Source organism: Schistocerca piceifrons, chromosome 5 (genome assembly GCF_021461385.2).
Source record: "Schistocerca piceifrons isolate TAMUIC-IGC-003096 chromosome 5, iqSchPice1.1, whole genome shotgun sequence".
NCBI lineage: Eukaryota > Metazoa > Arthropoda > Insecta > Orthoptera > Acrididae > Schistocerca > Schistocerca piceifrons.
In genome coordinates this window covers 353,467,830-353,491,010 of record NC_060142.1, presented here as the reverse complement: position 1 = coordinate 353,491,010, position 23,181 = coordinate 353,467,830, and the positions used below count along the sequence as shown (strand labels likewise).

At 37.5% G+C, this 23,181-nt stretch overlaps 1 protein-coding gene across 1 annotated transcript in view; it reads right to left on the bottom strand.

Moving 5' to 3' along the window:
- LOC124798417 (HEAT repeat-containing protein 1) overlaps positions 1–10,136 on the bottom strand; it is a 286,351-nt gene extending 276,215 nt beyond the window's left edge. The window contains exon 1 of the mRNA XM_047261815.1: positions 9,888–10,136. Within this exon, the coding sequence (XP_047117771.1) occupies positions 9,888–10,029 (142 nt within the window). The 5' untranslated portion in view covers positions 10,030–10,136. The remainder of the gene's footprint in view (positions 1–9,887) is intronic.
- Between the last annotated feature and the right edge of the window lie 13,045 nt (positions 10,137–23,181).

Here is a 23,181-nt window from a genome sequence, read left to right as displayed (position 1 = left end):
TCTGTCAGAGACAGCAAAGGACTTGGAAGAGCAGTTGAATGGAATGGACAGTATCTTGAAAGGAGGGTATAAGATGAACATCAAAAAAAGCAAAACGAGGATAATGGAGTGTAGTCGAATTAAATTGGGTGATGCTGAGGGAATTAGGTTAGGAAGTGAGACACTTAAAGTAGTAAAGGAGTTTTGCCATTTGGGGAGCAAAATAACTGATGATGGTCGAAGTAGAGAGGATATAAAATGTAGACTGGCAATGGCAAGGAAAGCGTTTCTGAAGAAGAGAAATTTGTTAACGTCGAGTATAGATTTAAGTGTCAGGAAGTCATTTCTGAAAGTATTTGTATGGAGTGTAGCCATGTATGGAAGTGAAACGTGAACGATAAATAGTTTAGACATGAAAAGAATAGAAGCTTCCGAAATGTGGTGCTACAGAAGAATGCTGAAGATTAGATGGGTAGATCACATACCTAATGAGGAGGTATTGAATAGAATTGGGGAGAAGAGGAGCTTGTGGCATAACTTGACCAGAAGAAGGGATCGGTTGGTAGGACATGTTCTGAGATATTGAGGGATCACCAATTTAGTATTGGAGGGCAGTGTGGAGGGTAAAAATCGTAGAGGGAGACCAAGAGATGAATACACTAAGCAGATTCAGAAGGATGTAGGCTGCAGTAGGTACTGTGAGATGAAGAAGCTTGCATAGGATAGAGTAGCATGGAGAGCTGCATCAAACCAGTCTCAGGACTGAAGACCACAACAACAACAACAACAACATCACCCTTGCTTGCACAGACCCTCTATATACTCCTTCCACCTTTTTGCCTTCCCCTCTTTGCTTAGAAATGGTTTTCCTTCTGAGTTCTTGATATTCATGCAATGGTTCTCTTCCCTCCAAAGGTCTCTCTAATTTTCCTGTAGGCAGTATGTATCTTATCACTAGTGAGATATGGCTCCCCATCCTTATATTTGTCCTGTAGCCACCCCTGCTTAGCTGTTTTGCACTTACTGTTGATCTTATTTTTGAGACGATTGTATTCCTTCTTTTCTGTTTCATTCACAGCATTTTTATATTTTCTTCTTTCATCAATTAAAGTCAATATCTCTTCTGTTACCCAAGGATTTGTATTAGCCCTCTTTTTTTTTTACCTACTTGATCCTCTGCTGCCTTCACTATTTCATCTCTCAAAGCTGCCCATTCTTCTACTGTATTTCTTTCCCCCATTCTTGTAAACCATTGCCTAATGCTCTCTCTGAAACACTCTGCAACCTCTTGTTCTTTCAGCTTATACAGGTCCCATTTCCTTAAATTGCCACTTTTTTTTGCAGCTTCTTCAGTTTTAATCTACAGTTCATAACCAATAGACTGTAGTTGGAGTCCACATCTGCCCCTGGAAATGCCTTACAATTTAGAAGCTGGTTCCAAAATATCTGCCTTACCATTATATAATCTATCAGAAACCTTCCAGTATCTCCAAGCCTCTTCCACATATACAACATTCTTTCATGATTCTTAAACCAGGAATTATCTATGATTAAGTTATGCTCTGTGCAAAATTCTACCAGATAGCTTCCCCTTTCATTCCTTACCCCCCCCCCCCCCCCATTTCATGTTCACGTGCTACTTTTTCTCCTCTCTCTTTTCCTACTATCGAATTCCAGTCCCCCATGACTATTAAAATTCCGTCTCCCTCCACTATCTGAATAATTTCTTTTATCTCATCATACATGTCTACAATCACTTCATTAACTGCAGAGCTAGTTTGCATATAAACTTTTACTACCTTGGTAGGTGTGGGCTTAGTGTCTATCTTTGCTACAATAATGTGTTCGCTATGGTGTTTGTAGTAGCTTACTCGTGCTCCTATTTTTTTTTTAAATTCATTATTAAAACTAGTCCTGGAACTTCACTAATTTCCAAAATATCTAGCTTTAACCTATCCATTTCCCTTTTTAAATTTTCTAACCTACCTGCGTGATTAAGGGATCTGACATTCTATGCTCTGATCATAGAAAATCAGTTTTCTTTCTTTATTCTTATTATCCTAGCTTCAAGTGTCGCAGGTTTGACAGAAAATGAGGAACCACAAGAAAAAGGTCACTGTGTAGCCTGGTTTATAGAGAGGAAGTCCGACACCCAAAAGAACCTTCTGGATACAGTTTGTTTGGAAATCAAAGTCCCAACCAACTATCCAGGCTTCACATGTGCCATGTATGGAAACATGGTAGTGTCCTCCATAAACAGGGAGAGGGAGATACCAACACTGACAAAGTACAGCAACTGATCAAAAGGAATCCAAAAAAAATAAGCATGTTTCACGGCCACAGGTTTGGAAATGCCACAGTCAACAGGGATAAAGAGGAATATTCATGGTACCAGCCGCTGGCATTGACCAGTGACAAAAGGAAACATGTGATGCACTGCATGAACAGCATGGCTACTAAACGCGATAACAGTGGTTATTTTTGCAACCAGGCTAAGTTATGGATCAATCTGTTACCACAACACAACACAAGAATTTTTTACTTTCACATTTGCTGGTTTTTGCCAACTCGCAACCAAACTGTCAGCTTCCAACCTAACCTTGGCCTCAGGAAAAGCTACAGATCTCAATCTGTCACCACAACCAAGCATTTTTTTTCTTTCACATTGGTTGAATATATGCACCAAAAAATGTTGTCACAGCTGCCACTTATATTACATCACTCGTTAAAGAAAACAACTCATATCAAATATATGGGGTCGACAGAAGTGTCCGATCCCACGCATCTGCTTTGACCCGTGACGTAAGGGTGTTGTCGTGTGTGACGTAATGACGGCGCGGAGTTAGGTTTGTGAGTGTGGCGTGTTAGTAGATGTCGTTGTGTTGTGGTTTGTTGTGCTCTCTGGTGGTATGTTCAGGGTTTTCGTTTGTGTGGTGTAATAGGCTCAGTTTGCTTTTGCTTATTATCCAGAATTGTTAGTGTCGGCTGTGTTTGTAGTGTAATTCATTTCAGTGAGTTAACGATTTTGTGTGAAGGTTAATTTAGTGTTGTTCGCTATACATCGTGTGGTAATTTTAGTAAAATTAATCTGTTGTTGTTTATGTTCACAAATCGATATGACAGATAAAATTAACAGTGCACAGGTCAAGGGAAGTGTTCGATCCCAATGTGTGGCTGTGTATGTTGATATTGGTATCGAGAGATGTTTTTGAGCTATATAGGCCAAGGGAAGTGTTTGATCCTAATTTATGGGATTGGGAGCTGCTGTTGAGCTATATAGGTCAAGGGAAGTGTCCGATTCCAGATGATATTGTGTTTAGTGGTATTTGTGGAGTTTTGTGATGTTGGTTTTTTTCGTCATTTTGTGTGGTTTGTATGGGGGTGGGTGTCTAAATTTGTTTATATTTAGTTTGCCCCCACCCAAAAACACCCCATTTCCCGCGCTTGTCCCATTAGTGTCATTAGGCTTTTTGTGGAGAGTGTGTGTGTTTGTTTTTCGATGTATTTTCGTCCTCATAATGTGCACGTACCGACTTTATATGCGCCATATTGGAATCATGGTTTATGGTCGTTTCCGCCGTATTTGTGGCGTCATGGGTCAAAGCAGACGGGTGGGATCGGACGCTTCCGTATTTCCAATATATCTCTTGGCTGATCAACAATACTCATGTTTTCGTTAAGATATTATGCCTATGTGGTATACCTGCTTCGAGCACAAAACCCATTGTGCAAACACTGCCAAAAGTTTGCAGTGGATATGCTAAATAAGATTAATGACTTTTGGGATTGTTTCTTTGATGAGTCAACTTTTTATGTATGTCATAATGTTCATATTCGTGATCACAGTGTTACTTGTGAAATGTAAAGTGACAGTCCAAAGGTGAATATGTGTTGTGGACTTAAGCATAATAGTGTAACTGATTCATTCTTTCTCAGAAAGTCTACCGTAAATAATGATATTTATTTGGACATGTTACAAAGAGATTGCTGAGCCACAATTGGAACACCTACAACATGACACATTCCAGCTGGATGGGGCACATCCCCACTCGTTCATTAGTATCTGTCAATTTCTGGATTGAATGAATAAGATGGTAAGATTCAGTGTCTGCTACAATTACTTGACTTCACACCACAATAGTTCTTTCTATGGGATTTTGTAAAAGATCAGTTGCACTAAACCGATATACTAGGAATACTTGAAGAAAATTCACAATGCACTTGAGCACATCACTATCGAGTCGCTGGAGTGTACATGGAGAGAAATTGGATACCACCATTGCTCATGCCACAAGAGTGCACACACTGATGTGTATGAATGAGGGTGGGGAAAAAACTGTGAATTATCTTTTCGTATGACAGCAGCTTCAACAGAATTACAAGAAATCAACCAGGAAAAACAGACAGTTGAAAACTGAGAGCACGTGAACAGATCAAATTAACTTGGAGAATAATTCTTACACGAGACTGAACAGCCACAGTTTGTGTGTGGTGCTAAAAAGGAACTAATAACAATTTGTTCAACGACACTTGTTGCATGGGTTCTGAGGCCATCCTCAGATCTTATAGGCAGATGGCGGAGATGGTGAATATTGCTGGTATCAAGCAGGGTGCAAGCGGAGCTCATAATTTTCAGGCTCGTTCCCAGAGTTGGCTGGGGTCCTCTGGTTTGGAGCCTACTGGAGGGTCTCAACCAAAGACTCCATTGTATCTGTGACGGTCTTGGCTGCAAATTTCTCTATCTGTGTTACCGGGTGGGGATTTGTAGGCCTCCTCTTTACAGGTCAGGGGTGCACTACACAAAGGAAGCAGCTACTCGGGTAGTAGAGTATTTGTGGAGTACACATGGTGGTTTTTTGGGGTAGGCGGTAGTTACATGTACTCTTATGAATACTTGCCAGTTGATATGCATGTACAGAAATCAGACTGCATTCAGTTTAAAGACAGTTCAACCGTATATAATTTATCGGGATATTGTCAAATATTCGTAACAAAGTTGCCAAATTTATTGCCCTCCAGAAAAGTTCACCATCTCAGATTATTCTTGGAACTGAGAGCTGCCTAAAACCCAAAGTAAAAGCTCTGAGACTTTCATCAGGTCTTGGAATATTTACTGAAAGAGAGATCAGACGCCATAGGTGGGTGAGTGTTCATTGCAGTTGACAAAAACATTGTCTCTACTGAGGCTGAAATTGAGTTCCATAGTGAAGTTAACTGGTCATGCATAAGACATCTAGGAGAAACCAAGTTAGTTGTTGGATGCTTTTACCAACCACCCAACTCTGCTGTGACACTTCTAGAGTCATTCAAAGAAAGTCTATGGTCAGTTGTGCATAAATATCAAGATCATGCAATACTAGTTGGTAGTGACTTCAAGCTACGGCATGTATGGATTCACTGCGGGGGGTACAGACAGTCTTGTGAAGTATGTTTGAATACGTTTTCCGAAAACTGTACTGAGCAGCTAGTTTGGCTGCCTACACAGAACGAAGTATCTTGGGCCTTGTAGCTACAAACAGTGCAGGTCTTATAAGTGGCATCACTACAGATAAGGGAATCAGTGATCATGATATCATAATGAATATGGTTACGAAAGTTAACAAATCAGTCAAGAGGGCTAGGAGAGTGTTTCTGTTAGAAAGAGCAGATAAGCAATCTCATTTACACAATGAAATGCAATCATTTATTTCCAGAATGATGACCATAGAGGAATTATGCAGAGTTTATGCAGGTTGTAAATTGTGGTCTGGAGAGTTAAGTGCCTAGTGAGGGGATTAAGACCCACAGTAGTTTAATAAGGCAATTTGGAAAATGCTGAGGAAGCAAAGGCTGTTGCACTCTCGGTTCAAATAGAGGACATGCAAACATAGACAGACAAAGATTAGTAGAGATTTGTCCATCTGTGAAAAAGATCCATGTGCGAAACCTACAACAGTTAGCACCATCATTTCTTGATACAGATCTGGCGGAGGACCCGAAAAAATTCTGGTCCTATGTAAAAATTTTTAAAGGGGTCTACGGCTTCCATCCAGTCAGTCGACCAGTCTGGTTTTGCCAGTAGAAGATAGCAAAAGTTTTAAATTCCACGGTTAAGAAATTGTTCACGCAGGAGAATCTTACAAACATACCATCGTTTGACCAATGCGCAGAGTCCCACACAGGTGATACAGTACATCTACATCGATACTCTGCGAATCACCTTTAAGTGCCTCGCAGAGGGTTCATCAAACCACCTTCACAATTTTCTATTATTCCAATCGCATATAGCGCGCAGAAAGAATGAACACATGTATCTTTCCGTACGAGCTCCGATTTCCCTTATTTTATCTTGGCGATCGTTCCTCCCTATATAAGTCGGTGTCAACAAAATATTTTCGCATTCGGAGGAGAAAGTTGGTGATTGGAATTTTGTGAGAATTCCATCGCAATGAAAAACGCCTTTCTTTTAATGATGTCCAGCCCAAATCCTGTATCATTTCTGTGACACTCTCTCCCATATTTCACGACAATACAAAACGTGCTGCCTTTCTTTAAACATTTTCGATGTACTCCATCAGTCCTATCTGGTAAGGATCCCACACTGTGCAGCAGTATTCTAAAAGAGGACGGACAAGTGTAATGTAGGCAGTCTCCTTAGTAGGTCCGTTACAGTAATAAGAAACCCTGGCGTAGAGACAATAGAAAGAGTTGAAAACAAATAAGTCACCAGATCCTGATGTACAAAGACTACTCTGTGTCAATGGCCCCCTACTTAGTTTGCATTTATCACGAATCTCTTGACCAGCGCAAAGTGCAAAGCGACTGGAATAAAGGTCAGGGACTCCTGTACATAAGGAAGGTAAAAGAATGGACCCGCAAAATAACTGACCAATATCCTTAACATCTGCCTGCTGCAGAATTCTGAAGCATATTTCGAGTTTGAATATGATAAATTTCCTAGGGCCTGAAAAGCTATGTCCATGAATCAGCATGGCTTGTGCGAAACCCAGCTTGCTCTTTTTTCACGTGATATACTGATGGATGAAAGGCAACAGGCAGATTCTAAATTTCTAGATTTCTGAAAAGCATTCGACATGGAACCCCATTGCAGACAGTTAACGAAGGTACATGCATACAGAATAGGCTCCCTGGTATGTGACTCACTTAACGACTTCTTAACTAATAGAACCCAGTATGTTGTCCTCGACGAGTTTTCATCAGAGACAAGGGTATTGTCAGGAGTGCCACAGAGAAGGGTGACAGCACTGTTGTTGTTCTCTCTATACATAAATGATCTGGTGGACGGGGTGGGCAGCAATCTGCGAGTTCGCTGATGAAGCCATGGTACATGTTGAAGTTGAGTGACTGTAGGAAATACAAGAGGACTTAAGACAAAATTTGCATTGGCGTGATGAATGGTGGCTGGCTCTTAATGTAGAAAAATGTTAGTTAATGTGGATGGGCAGTTAAAAGAACATTCGGATCCAGCATTAGTAGTGTCCTGATTAACACAGTCACATTGTTTAAATATCTGGGCATAACACTACAAAGTGAAATGAAATGGAATGAGCATGTGAGGATTGTGGCAGGGAAGGGGAATGGATGACTCCGGTTTATTGGAAGAATTTTAGGAGAGAGTGGTTCATCTGTAAAGGAGACCGCATATAGGACACTAGTGTGTCCAATTCTCGAGTTTTTGGGATGCATCATGTCGGACTGAAAGAAGACATCAAACCAATACAGAAGCAAGCTGCTAGATTTGTTACTGGCAGGTTTGATCAGCACTCAAGTGTTACGGGTATAGTTCGAGAGCTCAAGTGGGAATCCCTGGAGGGAAGAAGACATTCATTTAGAAGAACACTACTGAGAAAATTTAGAGAACCAGCATTTGAAGCTGACTGCAGATCGATCCTACTGCCGTCAACATACATTTTGCTTTGGGACCACGCAGATAAGGTACAAGAAATTGGGGCTCATATGGAGGTATATAAACAGTTGTTTTTGTCTCGCTCCATTTGCTAGTGGAACAGGAAATGAAACAACTAGTTGTCGTACCACACAGTGTACAGTGGTTTGCAGAATATGTACGCAGAGATAGAATGTTATTTTTCCAATACTATACCATACTCATCTATTGTATTACTGTTATTTGTAGAAGATGGTGTGTTGGAATGACTAACTCAGATCTCTATATATCTGGAGGTGAGGGAGGGGGAACAACTCCCTCGTAAATTGTCAGCATGTAGCCCTGTGGCGCAAATGTAGACTTACTCATTCCACATCATTACGAACTACTGTGCAAACCATCCATGGAACATGAAACTAACTTCAGGACATGAGCATGACAGTACCGCCCCCCCCTCAAAAAAAAAAAAAAAATCTCGATCTTGCTGGTAGACCAATCTCAAGCACACCAGTAAGTCTACATTAAACTGGAAGATGACGATCTTATTATGATTTACTGAAGTCAATAAATGGGAATCTGAAAGAAAGATGGTGGTAACATAACCAACCATTCCACAGCATAGAAAATCATTTCAGTTCCATATTTCATACAATTTCCTAGTAAGTAATAAAATTGCAGACAAACTTGTAAAATTCAATACACTTTCTGGCATGTACTTTGGTGCATGTTACTGATATGAATATAAATTGTACCTCAAAGGTGAAAAATGTAGGGGGGGGGGTGGGGGAGTAGGCCTAAGTAACAATCACTCTCCTTCCGCACACCGAACACAAAATCAGTAGAGTTTTGAATGTAATTTTTAGCTGCATTTGTCGGGCATTCAATTCATTTGGGCAGTTCATACTGTGGGTCCTACACTACCTGTGCAACTCTTTTTACGACATGGTCTCTACCCATCAAAAATCTCCGCTTATATTTACTTGCTTCTGATAAACATAAGTTACTATGAAAATACTGGGGACAAAAATATACAGCAACAAAAAATATTCTCATAACCTATGTGAGGGAAATCACTTTACCAATCTTTACAGTCAAGTTCCTGGGCAGGGATTACTACACTGCTAAAACGGAAAGTCTCAGTACTCGAAACTTTGCTTACTTATTTAGATACAGTAATAAGAAATACGCAAAATTTCTTAGTGATACCAAGGCAACAACCAAATAATATATCATCATATTAACAGACAGCATTACAACAAGATAGTTGGCAATTTGTACTGAATAAAATTTGAGACAGAGCACTGATCAAGTCACAATCAATAGCCTATACATTTCAAAATCAGAGTGATCACTGTTGCTTTACAGCAAATTACACCGAAGTAATTTGGGAGATTTCATGTTAATTTTAAAGAGTGATCCACTGCTATAACACAGATTAGTGTAACTTTCTGGCACAATATTAAACAAATTTAGCCCCACCAACAAACACGTTATGTAATTTGTCAGAGCGGTTAATTTTCGTAATAACATTGCTGGGTAAGAACTTGACACCAGCATTCCTGCCGCATAATATCAAACACCCGGTGTACTTTGCATCATAAACATCGAAGCAATAGTATTCGCATAGAATATACACAGGAGCACGTCCTAGTCCTTCTCTTGTAATCCAAAGTCTACTCTCACAAATAATAATTAATGCGATATTCTAGTCGGTTGCACATTCCTATATATATAAGTAACTTACCTACTACTCTTATATTATTGTTATGAATAACATAGTTACAAAACAGGATTTTCTAAATGAGATATCAAAGAGCTATTTAACTTTAACTGACACATTTATCTAAAAGAACTCGAATAAATGGCCAAAACTGACTTGAGGACACAAAGTCTAAACAAGATTCTATCACACACATGAAATGCCTATTACAAGTCACCTTGGTCATCAAATTCAAACGGCTTGTACAGCAAAAAACTACAGACTAAATTACGGATAAAGACATGAAAAGTTAAGCATACCCACCTAATTCATACACAGCATCTCTGTCCAAATTTGCAGCTTCTTTTGGATCAAACAAGAAGGATGCTCGCTTTTTCTCGTGGACGAGTAATGATGTTTGAGGAAGCGTTAGCTTTTTCAGTTGTTCTGCCAGTGATGTGGCCATGTCTCACAATTTTTCTGCTGCCAGTCTAGGTCACAACAAAATTTCACATTAACAATCACCATACACATTACACACCAAACACCACAACACAACCGCATGCGCACCAAACTAACCCAAAGCACTTACACGAATAAGCAGACGGCATAGAAAGCACACTAATCAAAGATGTACACATTACATTTTTATTTTCTTTGGCGTATGACAAATTCTATAGACACAGTCAACGTTAGCATGTGATCGTACAATACAGCCTCTCATATTACATATATAGCACATTGCAAATATCAACGACAAAGTAATATGCTGGAAATTTAAATGGAATACCCACTGAGACACAAGATGGCGCCGAATGAAAAGTGTAACGACACGTCTGTCTCTACCAAAAAGGAAAAAATCAGCGGTTCTACATGTAAGCAATGCAGAAAACGTGTGATAAAAGGAATCTTATGCGTAAAATGCAATTTTTGGCTTCATGAGAAGTGCGCAAAAGTGAACCTGAAATTCATTAGTGACGAAGTTCCGTGGACATGCACCGACTGTTTGTAGTGGGAAACATCAGAACTTGTAAGTACCATAAAGTCAAAAGAAGAAATAATTAAAGTGTTACAAAGTGATATCGGAACTCTCAAAAAAGAGATTCAGTCTCTGAAAGAAGAAAACGCAAAGCTAAAAACTGAATCGGCAAGCTGCGTATGTGGAAACCCATTACAGAACAAAACAAACAAATGTGAGGACTCTTTTGTGCAAACTCCGTTCGCGAGCAAAAAACAAAACCTTGAAAACTTAAATGTGCATATTCCCGCAAAAACAGTGGCAGAAAGCGAAACATGTGGAATTTCAATAAACTCGCGCGTGCAAACTCCGTTATTGGGAAGTAAACAAACCTGTGTAAACTCGCATATGCAAATCCCAGTGAAAACAGTGGCGGAAAACGATTCGTGCGGTAAATCTGTAAGCAAATATAAGTGGAAAACTGTGACGTATAAGAAAATAGTTAAATGTGAAAGAAATACAGCAAAACAGATCGACAAAAGTGATTTCTTTGTTATCGGTGATTCCATGTTAATAAATGTAGTGGTTCCGAACTGTAAAGTCGATGTTCGCCCTGGAATCCGACCACAGCAGATTGTGAAACATTTCAACAACATTAGGAACACGGAAAAATCCAACCAAAACAACAATGATTCCAACACAAATTTTAAAGGCGTGATAATTCACGTAGGGACAAACTCTATTAGAAGCAGCAGACAAGAAGAAATCATAAATGATATTCGTAATGTAATTCGGTCAGCCAAAGGTTTGTTTACAAGCTCCAGAATTGTTATCAACGGAATTCTACAAAGAAGATCAATGAGTAACGCGTATACAAACAAAATAAACACCGGCATTAGGGAACAGTGCGACGAACTTGGTGTTGTATTTGTTGACCCAAATAAATTTCTCGACGACAAATGTCTGGGTAGGGATGGCCTGAACCTAAACAGACTAGGTGCAATGACTTTCAGTAAAATGCTCCTGGATTTATGTAAAATTATAAAAAATAAGGGAAACTAATACGGTCTGCAGGGGGTGACTATCCAAGAATAACATATGCAAACAAAAAACGTGAGTGTAATCGTAATAAGGAAGCAGTTGAACCAAAACAGAACGACATTAAAACGAAAAAAAGTGGGAATGCAAATAGCGGTGGAAAAAATTACTTAACAGTTGTTCACCAAAATATATGTTCCCTAGCAAATAAGACCCAACAGCTAGAAGTGGAGCTGGAGTCTACAGAGTGCTCAGTTGTTTGTCTCACTGAGCATTGGTGCAATGAGGCTGAAATTAATCAGTTAGTCTTGCAGTCTTATAATTTAGCGTGTGCATACTGTAGGACTTCTATGAAGTGTGGAGGGTGTTGTATTTATGTAAAACAAAATTATCAGTATAAGACCAGAAGCGATTTATGTGTAATCAGTGAAGAGCAACATTTTGAACTGGCAGCAGTTGAAATCAGGGACCAATACAGGTGTAGGAATTTGATTATCATATGTATATACAGATCTCCTAGTGGAGACTTCAATATCTTTTTCTCCAAACTTAATCATGTTCTTGACAAGATATCCACTCCAAAGAACCACATTCTCATACGTGGAGACCTAAATGTGGATAAACTGAATCCTGATTCTACATGGGACTCATTACAAAGTTTTGCTCAAAGTTTCAATCTAGTTCCAATGGTTAACAGTGCAACCAGAATAACAAAATACTCAAAGACAGCTGTTGATCATGTATTAACAGATTTAGGCAAAGAAAACTGTGAGGTGGTGGTAGCAGAGCTAGGATTATCTGATCACTCAGCAGCCCTGCAGCCAAGCGACTAGCGCGAGGTTTGGTGTTCTCGTAAAGATAAGTTATTTTAGATTATAAAACACATAGATTAGTACTGATTACGTGGTAAATAAGTGTATTAGTGTGCCGTTTAAGTGTACCATTAAAGGTTTCATTTCTCATTACGTAATATAGCAGAAAACGCGAAAAGACCGTACAGTCGTATTTTCTGTTTACGTTCTGCTGCAGCAAATCTATAGAATTTCGTTTAGTTGTTCCTTGCTCTCTCCAGCAATTTAACTTAGCGTACCTCTTCATTATTTAACTAGCATTTCCGGAAAGTAGCGTAAAGTTTAACTTGTTGTTTCAGAAACTTTGCACTTTTGTTTTTGTTTACACACAGTTGCGTATAGGCCAAATTTGTGTAACCATATTTTCGTGTTTATCTGTAATTTAACTGACTTATTCTTAATAAATTATTACGTTTATCATGAGTGAAAAGTGCTTGACTTGCCGTAGAATTGTTAGGTCGGGGCTTTGGTGTGATGGGTGCTGTAGTTTTTTCCATGTGGGTGACTGTAGTGGCGTGGGAATAGGGGAAGTAAATGAGACTCATCAGTGGTTTTGTAGGATTTGTAGTAGAGATAGGAAGATACTGGAACAGGAGGGGAAAATTGCTGCCCTTCAGGCTGAGTTAGACAAGGCCAGGGGAGATCTTGACAGGTTAAGGAGGGAGAAGGGTAAAGAGAGGTGGGAAGTGGCAACAGGCAACAGGAGGAACAGGCCTAGAACTTTGTCTGACAGCTTTATGGTGAATGTGGAAAATAGATTTGACCTGTTGCTTCAGTTAGAAGCTGGTGAGCCTCAAGCAGTTACAGGTGTAGACAGGGCACAACAAACTTTCAGCAGCAAATTGAAAAGTAAGAATGTAGGGAAATCAGTAAAGATAAAGAAAGTGTTGTTGTTAGGTAGTTCCCATGGAAGAGGTGTTGGCCAACTCTTGCAGGATGAACTAGGATCAGAATACCAGGTCACCAATTTTTTTAAACCTAGTGCTGGTCTGGAGCAGGTGACAGAGGATTTAGGATCACTTTGCAAAGATTTCACTAAGGAAGACACCGTGGTTATAGTGGGTGGAGCAGGTAACAGTATTGACAGAGATCCTGGGTACAGCATAGAGTGTGACCTGGCGAAGATTGCATCAGCATCGAGGCATACCAGTGTTGAGTTTGTATCTGTTCTTGGGCGCCATGACCGACCTCATTTGAACTCTTCTGTCAAGAGAGTTAATTTGGAGCTGGAACGGCTGCTCATGTCGGGTGCGGGGTCACACATTGGTGTGGTTCATGTTGATTCTGTCAGTAGGTGGGATTATACTAGGCATGGCCTTCACCTCAACAGGAAGGGGAAGGGTAAATTGGCTGGGGAAATAGCAGGAAAGTTAAAGGGGGGAGGCACTGTCATGAGTGGTAAAATACCAGTGGTTATAGGATTCAGAAAAGACCCTTTTTTAGGGTAGGGAGGACAGAAAGAAAACAAATTTTAAGAGAGGTTAGAACTGAGACAAACCTTCAGTTTGAGAAAGAAATCAAAAAACATAATTCCAGCTTATTACATCAACATAAACAGCCATTGGTTAAGAATTTTCAACTGTCAGCAGATATTTTAACTCCATCCAATTTTAAGTCAGTCAATGTGAAATGTCAGCTATCTTTATTGCATCAAAATATTCGAGGACTGAGAAATAAAATTAATGAATTAACTATCTGCATAGATGAATTAGAGTCTTCAAACCCAGCTGACATAATCTGCCTCTCTGAACATCATGTGACCACTGGTATAGAACTTTTAAGTGTTACAGGGTTTAGGTTAGCATCTCACTATTGTAGATCAGAAATGGAGAAAGGAGGAGTTGCCACATTCATCAGGAACTGTCATAAATTTAAGAACATAGACATTCATAAATTTTGCCTAGAACAGCATATGGAAGCATGTGCAACAGAATTAGATTTTCACAAAAAATCTTTCATAATATTAAGTGTATATCGAGCACCTGCAGGTAACTTTAATCTGTTTGTAAACCACCTTGAAGCTGTACTGGCCCATTTAACAACCAAAAACAAAGAAATAGTGGTTGCTGGTGATTTCAATGTAGATTTCCTTAAAGACTCTCCCAATAAGAACCTATTTGAGTTAGTAACACTATCATTCAACTTAATTCCCACAGTAAAGTTCCCCACTAGGATAACCACTTGCTCACAAACAGCCATTGATAATATCTTTATAGAAAAGTCAAATGAACAAAATTATATTACAAAACCAATAGTCAATGGCCTCTCAGACCATGACATGCAGTTCCTTCTGTTAAATGTTAATACTGAACAGGATATAAAATCTGTTAAATCTGAGCTCAAGAGGGTAATCAGTAAGCCAAAAATTGATTATTTTAGGACACTCCTCAGAGACATTCACTGGACTGATGTTTACAGTGCTCATGGCATGAATGAAAAATATAACATTTTTGCTAATAAAGTGCTTACCTTATTTGAACACTGCTTTCCCCCAAAACTTACCAAGGTTAGAGCAAAGTCTACAAAGAAGCCATGGATTACTCGAGGAATAGGGGTATCTTGTAAAACAAAAAGAAAACTGTATCTGTCAATCCGAAACATTTCCAATGTTGATGCTATAGCACATTATAAGAAATACTGCAAAATATTAAAGACTGTAATACGGATGTCAAAGCAAATATATTACAAGGAAAAGATAGTCATATCAGATAACAAAATAAAGACAATATGGGATATAGTGAAGGAGGAGACCGGTAGAACCAGACATGAAGAGGAACAAATAGCATTAAGAGTAAATGATGCATTGGTGACAGATGTGTATAGTGTTGCAGAACTTTTTAACAAACATTTTATAACTGTTACTGAAAAGATGGGGTTGTCAGGTTCGGTAGATGCTGCTATGGATTACCTTAGACCAGACATTTCAAGTAACTTCCATAATATGAATTTGACCCTCACTACCCCAACAGAAATAATGTCCATCATAAAATCTTTAAAATCAAAAACATCTAGTGGGTATGATGAAATATCAACAAAGTTAATTAAAGAATGTGATTCTGAGCTAAGTAACATATTAAGCTATCTGTGTAACCGGTCGTTTATCAGTGGAATATTTCCCGAATGGCTGAAATATGCTGAAGTTAAGCCACTGTTTAAGAAGGGAGATAAAGAAATAGCATCAAATTTCCATCCAATTTCACTGTTGCCAGCATTCTCAAAAATTTTCGAAAAAGTAATGTACAGTCGTCTTTATAACCATCTTATCTCAAATAACATACTGTCAAAGTCACAGTTTGGATTTCTAAAAGGTTCTGATATTGAGAAGGCTATCTACACTTACAGTGAAAATGTACTTAATTCATTAGACAAAAAATTGCAGGCAACTGGTATATTTTGTGATCTGTCAAAGGCATTTGACTGTGTAAATCACAATATCCTTTTAAGTAAACTAGAATATTATAGTGTAACAGGAAATGCTGCAAAATGGTTCAAATCTTATATCTCTGGCAGGAAACAAAGGGTGTTATTAGGAAAGAGACATGTATCAAGCTATCAGGCATCATCCAACTGGGAACTAATTACATGTGGGGTCCCACAAGGTTCCATTTTGGGGCCCTTACTTTTTCTTGTGTATATCAATGACCTTTCATCAGTAACATTACCAGATGCCAAGTTTCTTTTGTTTGCTGATGATACAAACATTGCAATAAATAGCAAATCAAGTGTAGTCTTAGAAAGATCAGCCAATAAAATATTTGTAGACATTAATCACTGGTTCCTAGCCAATTCTTTGTCACTAAACTTTGAAAAAACACACTACATGCAGTTCAGAACTTGTAAGGGGTGTCCCAAGAGTATATGTCTAACATATGATGACAAGAAGATAGAAGAAGTGGACGGTGTTAAATTCTTGGGATTACAGCTTGATAATAAATTCAACTGGGAGGAGCACACCACAGAACTGCTGAAGCGTCTTAACAAATCTCTGTTTGCAATGCGAATTTTGTCAGACATAGGGGATATAAAAATGAAAAAGCTGGCATACTATGCTTACTTTCATTCCATAATGTCATATGGGATTATTTTCTGGGGTAATTCATCAAGCCAAGCTAAAGTTTTCCAGGCACAAAAACGTGCAGTAAGAATTATATGTGGTGTGAACTCAAGAACATCCTGCAGAAGCCTGTTTAGGGAACTAGGGATACTAACTACAGCTTCCCAATATATTTATTCCTTAATGAAATTTGTCATTAAAAATATATCACTTTTTCAAACCAACAGCTCAATTCATGGAATCAATACTAGAAATAAGAATAATCTTCACAAGGATTTAAAGTCACTTAGTCTTGTACAAAAAGGTGTGCATTATTCAGGAACACACATTTTCAATAACTTGCCAGCAGCCATAAAAAGCTTAACAACCAATGAAATTCAGTTTAAGAGAAGCCTAAAGGATTTATTGGTGGCCAACTCCTTCTACTCCATTGATGAATTTCTGAGGAAAACCAACTGATTTGTATATAAGTACAACATAACTTCTGCACAATTTCAGTGCAGTAATGTGTTCACTGAAAATTTGTGTGTGTGTGTGTGTGTGTGTGTGTGTGTGTGTGTGTGTGTGTGTGTGTGTGTAAGTATAATCTAACTTCTGCACCATTTCAGTGCAGTAATGTGTTCATTGTAAATAAGTATTACAGTAGTTGTATTACATGTTTCTTACCTTATAAATAAATATAAAACTTTTTTATTTTAAATTCAGTGCAATAGTATTTGTAAAATGACTCTTAGTGTTCATTAAAAAATGACGATCATTCCACTTGGGACCTGTGGAATGGTACATTAGCTTATTTGTTTTAGTTTAAATATTTGTCATGTATTGTTGTTTTTCTGACATGTTCCACATCCTGGAGGACCTCCTCACTATGGATCAATTGGAATGAAAGTAAATCAAATCTAATCTAATCTAAATCATTAATATAAAAGTGGCTCCAGAAGAAACAAAGAAAATGCATATTTACAGACGAATTTTTTCTAAAAAAAATAGACATGAGTTTGCCAAACAGATAGCAGGACAAACATGGGACTTAGTATACTCAGAGGTAGATGCAAATGAAAAATTCAAAAATTTCATGACATTGTTTAAATTAAATTTTGAAGAAACATTTCCTAAAGTATTATGTCCACTACCAACAGCAGGAAAAAGCAAGTGGGTCACAAAAGGAATCAAAAAATCATCTGAAACACTAAAGTACCTGAGCTCCATTAAACACAGCCAAACTAATCCCGCTTTCTCACTCTTTTATAAAAGATATAGGAAAACATATAGGAAAATATTGTTTGCAGCAAAGAGAGCTCATAACTCAAAAATAGTGCACTCTGCTGAAAACAAAAATAAGGCAGTATGGAAGATTGTGAAGCAGGAAACTGGTACCAGGAAAATGAATCTGTCAAACTTGAAAATCAAAGAGGAAGGGACTCTAATAAAAGACCCAATATATTTGGCAAACTATATAAATGATTATTTTAGTAGCTTAGGAATAAAATTACAGGAAAATTTTCTAACAGCCCCTCAGGTCAAAAAGCCAAATAATGATGTATCACACTCAATGGTTTTATTCCCTACAACACAGGAAGAAGTCTATAAAGCTACTTTCCAGACTATTTAAGATATGCGAAATTACTACCTCTCTTCAAAAAAGGTGATGCAGGAATAATTGAAAATTATAGGCCAATTTCTCTACTATCATGCTTTGCAAAAATATTAGAAACTATTATGAAAGATAGGCTAATCAATTATTTAAATAAATACAACTTACTGTCTGTTGACCAGTTTGGATTTCGATCAGGGAAAAGCACAGAATCAGCAACAGCACACCTCACAAAACACATTCTAGAAGCATTAGATAAAGGGAACTACACAACAGGTATATTTCTTGATCTAACTAAAGCGTTTGATACAGCAGACCACAACATATTGTTAAATAAGTTAGATGAACTTGGAATTAGGGGACTTGTGAAAAAGTGGTTCCAGTCATATCTAAAAAATAGAAGACAGATAACTGAAATCTCACATATTTCAAGTTGCTCAAACTATATTGTAAAGTATACTTCAGACCCAAATTATGTAAATATAGGTGTCCCACAGGGTAGTGTCCTTGGCCCAGTACTATTCCTCATTTACATAAACGACTTCCCACAGAGCATCAAGCATGGACAAACAATATTGTTTGCAGATGACTCAAATGTTCTAATAAGTGACAAATCACCAGATGCACTAAAAGAAAAACCCGAACAAACACTAAACAGTGTACGTGAGTGGGCATCCAATAATAAACTAACACTAAATCTTAAAAAAACAAATGCTGTTAACTTCTATGTCTGCAAAAAACCACACTTTAACAACTTTAAGTTAAACAATGAAACTATAGAATGTGTAGACTACACAAAATTTCTTGGTATGCATGTTGACAGTCAGTTAAAGTGGGAACAACATATTAAAATACTTAGTAACAGAATCGCTACAGCATGCTATGCTCTGAGAATTCTGACTGCATTTTGTGATACTACATGTGTCAGATCTGTATATTTTTCTTATATCCACTCTGTTATTACGTATGGAATAATATTTTGGGGAGTCAACAGTAAAAATATTCAAATAGTTTTCAAATTACAAAAAAGAGCAATTCGTATAATAACCAAGAGTGGCAGTAGGGCTCACTGCCTTGAACATTTCCAAAAGCTGGAAATCCTAACTGTCCCCTGTGAATACATTTTTCAAAGTGTTATGTATGTAAAAAAAAATATTGACTGCTATATGAAAAATTCATTAGTACACATCTATGAAACTAGAAACCAATTCAATCTGCATCTAGAGAGGAAAAATAAAGTTAAAACTCAGCAGAGCTTGTTCTACAATGCTGTTAAATTATATAATAAATTACCCCAAAAAATAAAAGATATTGACACAATCGGACAGTTCAAAACAAACTAAAATTTTTTTTACTAAATAAAAGTTATTATGCAGTAACGGACTATCTGAATTAAAACATGTAGTGTAATTAAAGTAGCCTGCATTGTAATACATGAGGAAATAATTATGATATGTAATCAAAAATTGTACAGTACTATAAGAAAATTACAAATTACACAAGGATATAAAACTAATTTAAGATACCTCAAAAATGTGTGTAAATACTAATTTTATGTGTATAATTGTAGGTATATTGTATTGTATATGATGTAGCTGACGAAATCCACACAATGTAAATTGTTACATAGATTAATAAAGAAATCAATCAATCAATCACTTGTAGTGATATTATACTCAACCTCTTGCATGTTATCTGCTGCTAATTACAGAAGGTGCCGTGGGCGAGATTGATTTGAATTTAAACTACTGACATGGTCCATTGATTGTAATTAATGCATAAGACCGTGTAAAGTATGTACTTAGTCTTGTATCTCCTATAGTAAGAACTTCCTTGCTGATTGACATCTCACTGTAGGAGGCTTTGCCACTGTTTCAACCAACAAGGCATTTCTGGATGTGGGTTGCATTACTCCTGTACATATGCAGAACCAGAGATATTGAAGACTATCTAGTTCATATATAGCTTTTTTGAGCTATTACCATAAAGAAAGCTTCCATAATCTAGTAGTGATCTTATTAGTGTTCCCTATAATATCAGTAGAAATGAGTGATGAGCACCCCAGCAAATACCAACTATAAACCCCATAAAATTACCAACTCTTAAATTTTATTTGTAATATAATCTACATGGTTAATCTATGTGAAAGGCCTGTCTAAAATGATGCCCAAAAGTTTCACAACTGGTTTTACAGGAAATTCTCTTTCACCCAACTGAATGGTGTGTTCACTATAGTGAATTTGTTGCTTTGTAAATTGTATAACAATAAATTTGTTTTCCCATGTTGAAAGATTATGTTCATCAGGCCATCGAATTAATGCTGCCACTGCCTGATCTAAGAAATATTCCAACGTTTGTAACCTCCTGTTTGCAGCATATATATATATTTATCACCAGCATTTCGAAGATTTTTCAGGAGCCGAAGTGAAGATTATGTAAAGCAAATGGCTTAATATAGCCCTTTGGGTCAACTTTCACATATAGTTCTTGGCCCTTGTAATTTGTTATTGTATCGAATGAATATTTTATGTTTAGTCAAAAATGGTTAGATGACGGACACAAAACCAGAAGGTATATGCATATCTAATCATTACTGCAGTAGAACTGATATTAATACTTTGTCATTCACTTCTGAAATATCTGCAAACAGAATTGATAGGCTTTGTTTCTTTTTATTAGCCATCTGAATTTCAGGTGACGAAATGGATAGGTTGTTTAGATTCCTTATTCCCTTGTGAAAACCAAACTGTGATTTTGGGACATGTTTTGTCACCTCAATCAACCATTCCGATCTATTTTTAATCATATGCTCAAGTCTTTTACCGAAGAAGGAAAGGAAGACCGAGTTTCATGTCCCATTGACATTGAGGTCATTAGAGACACAGCACAAACCTGGGTTATGTCAAGGATGGGGAAGCGTATTGTCCAGGTCCTTTTAAAAGAACCATTCTAGCATGTATTTTATCCATGCAAGATGATAATGCTAATGGTCTGGAAGATTTTTCGTTGCTGTGATTAGCGCTTGATTTTGTGATTGGTTACATAATTTTTGTTGTCCAACCAGGCATCAATTCTACCTTCATCCATATTTTATTATAGATGACAAGTAAACACATTTGAGTTAAATTAGGCATAGAGCAAATCATCGAGTAGTGTATGTTATTGATCTCTGGGGGAAGAATCAGTAACATTCTTTAATTCTTTCTGCATCCGTGAATGTTGAAACAGTTGGCATAGGAAGCAATCTGAGTAGCCATCAGGTAGAACATTGAAGGGTTAGTGCAGTGTCAGTGGACTCAGTCTATCGATAATGCTTTTAAACAAGATTCACCCATCTGAATGTACAAAATTCCCGGTGGCTGAATTTTACATCTTAGTTTCTTGACACAGCAGCACTCTCAGATATATTCCACTGTTCATTCATGCTCTTGCAGTACATTCGCCATTGAGTCTTTTTCTTGTTTTAAGATTAATTTAGTTTGCACTAGAAATTTACAAAGTTTAAGGTAACTGGTTAGGAAAGGATTTCTTGTGTATGTGTAAAGTGCAAGCCTTCTTCAGTCAATTTCTTTCGAGTGTTCTACATTTCACCAGTCCTCTGACTTTTCGTTTGGGACTGAATGTTCTGCTGCACCAATATCGCATTTCTCAGTTTGTTGTATAAATTTCTCACATCTAATGAATCCCCAACTTTATGTAGTTTTTGAAGTAGGTTGGTCTTCTGTATTTCCCATGAAGCTTTTTTTAATATTCAATCCACATCATGATCTGCTATTTTGTATAATTATATTGTTGTTGAATGTCAACAATATTGGTTGATGGTCTGAACCTAGAGAGTTGGTTTAAAGTTTCCAGTTGGAAATGTTGGCAATGCTAGGAGAACACAGTTTAATGTCCAGGGCTGACTGTCTTTTAAATAGATGAGATATTAATGTGAGTGAGCCACTATTCATAACAATTACTTGATTATCTTCTATCACTATCAATAAGTTGGTACCTTCTCTGTCTCTGTAAGCACTGCCCCAACTCTTGCAGTGGAAGTTGAAATTAGCACATATAATGACTGCCCTACGTAACTAATGAAAGACTTTGTTCCAGGTTGAAACACATATGTTGTGTGGCGGCGATGGCGAGGCATTGCAGAGTCTCTGACCAGAGAGCTATTTGTCATTCCTAGTCTGCGCTTGACCGCGCGAGAGTTCAGTTCTGTGGCAGTCGAGTTACGAGACAGTTCAGTTGCGGGTTAGCAGTTGTGTGTGAGCAGTCGGCGGGCGTCGACATGGCATTCTGGTCAAGATTCAGGACGAGGTATATTATTTTTAAATAAGTTAATGAAGCAGCATTGCGCTCAGCTAATGATGTAAATTAACTGTAACTAATTTGTCCAAGAATCGCCCCAATAATAATTTTGTTTTCAAAGCAATTTTTTAACAAAGAATCCTTTAATGAAAGAAATATTTCCCTTGCTATTCCTTAAAGAAAAGTTTCCCTTAAATTCATAATTTTTGTAATGAATTTCCTCCAAGCTATGGCGAAAAATAAGAGCAGATGCAGTTTTACTAAGGTAAGAATTACAGTTTAATTAGTGAACAGGGCCTAAGATCGACATTTCGGTCTATTTGTGTTTTCATTGTCACTGAGATTTTTTTATCACTGAATTGACTTTCATTTTTTTTGTGAGGAACTTATACTTGGGTCAGATAGCTAGTTTTCATTTAATTGTCATTGTCTTTAAATTTATTTGCTGGGAGGTTACATTAAGTTGTATTCTAGTTAACATTCAATTATTGTGTTTCAAAATTTCTCTGGGGAGGTTACACTTAGCTCAATGTCCATTTGCATTTAAAATAATATCTTTTAAAATTTTGTGGGGAGGTTACAACGTTCAGCTTCTAGTTTATTTCTTGCTGAATTATAAACATGCACTATGCCTCGTACTTGATTCACGTCACATTAATGACATTATCATTAATGAAACAGATCGACCACAGACATTAGAGGAACTTCTACAGAAATTTCACGGTACAGCTATTTATTCCACACTAGATTTGAAATCGGGATTTTGGCAAATTCAGCTCCATCCGAATTGCAGAAAGTACACAGCTTTTCTCTGTTTTGGCGAT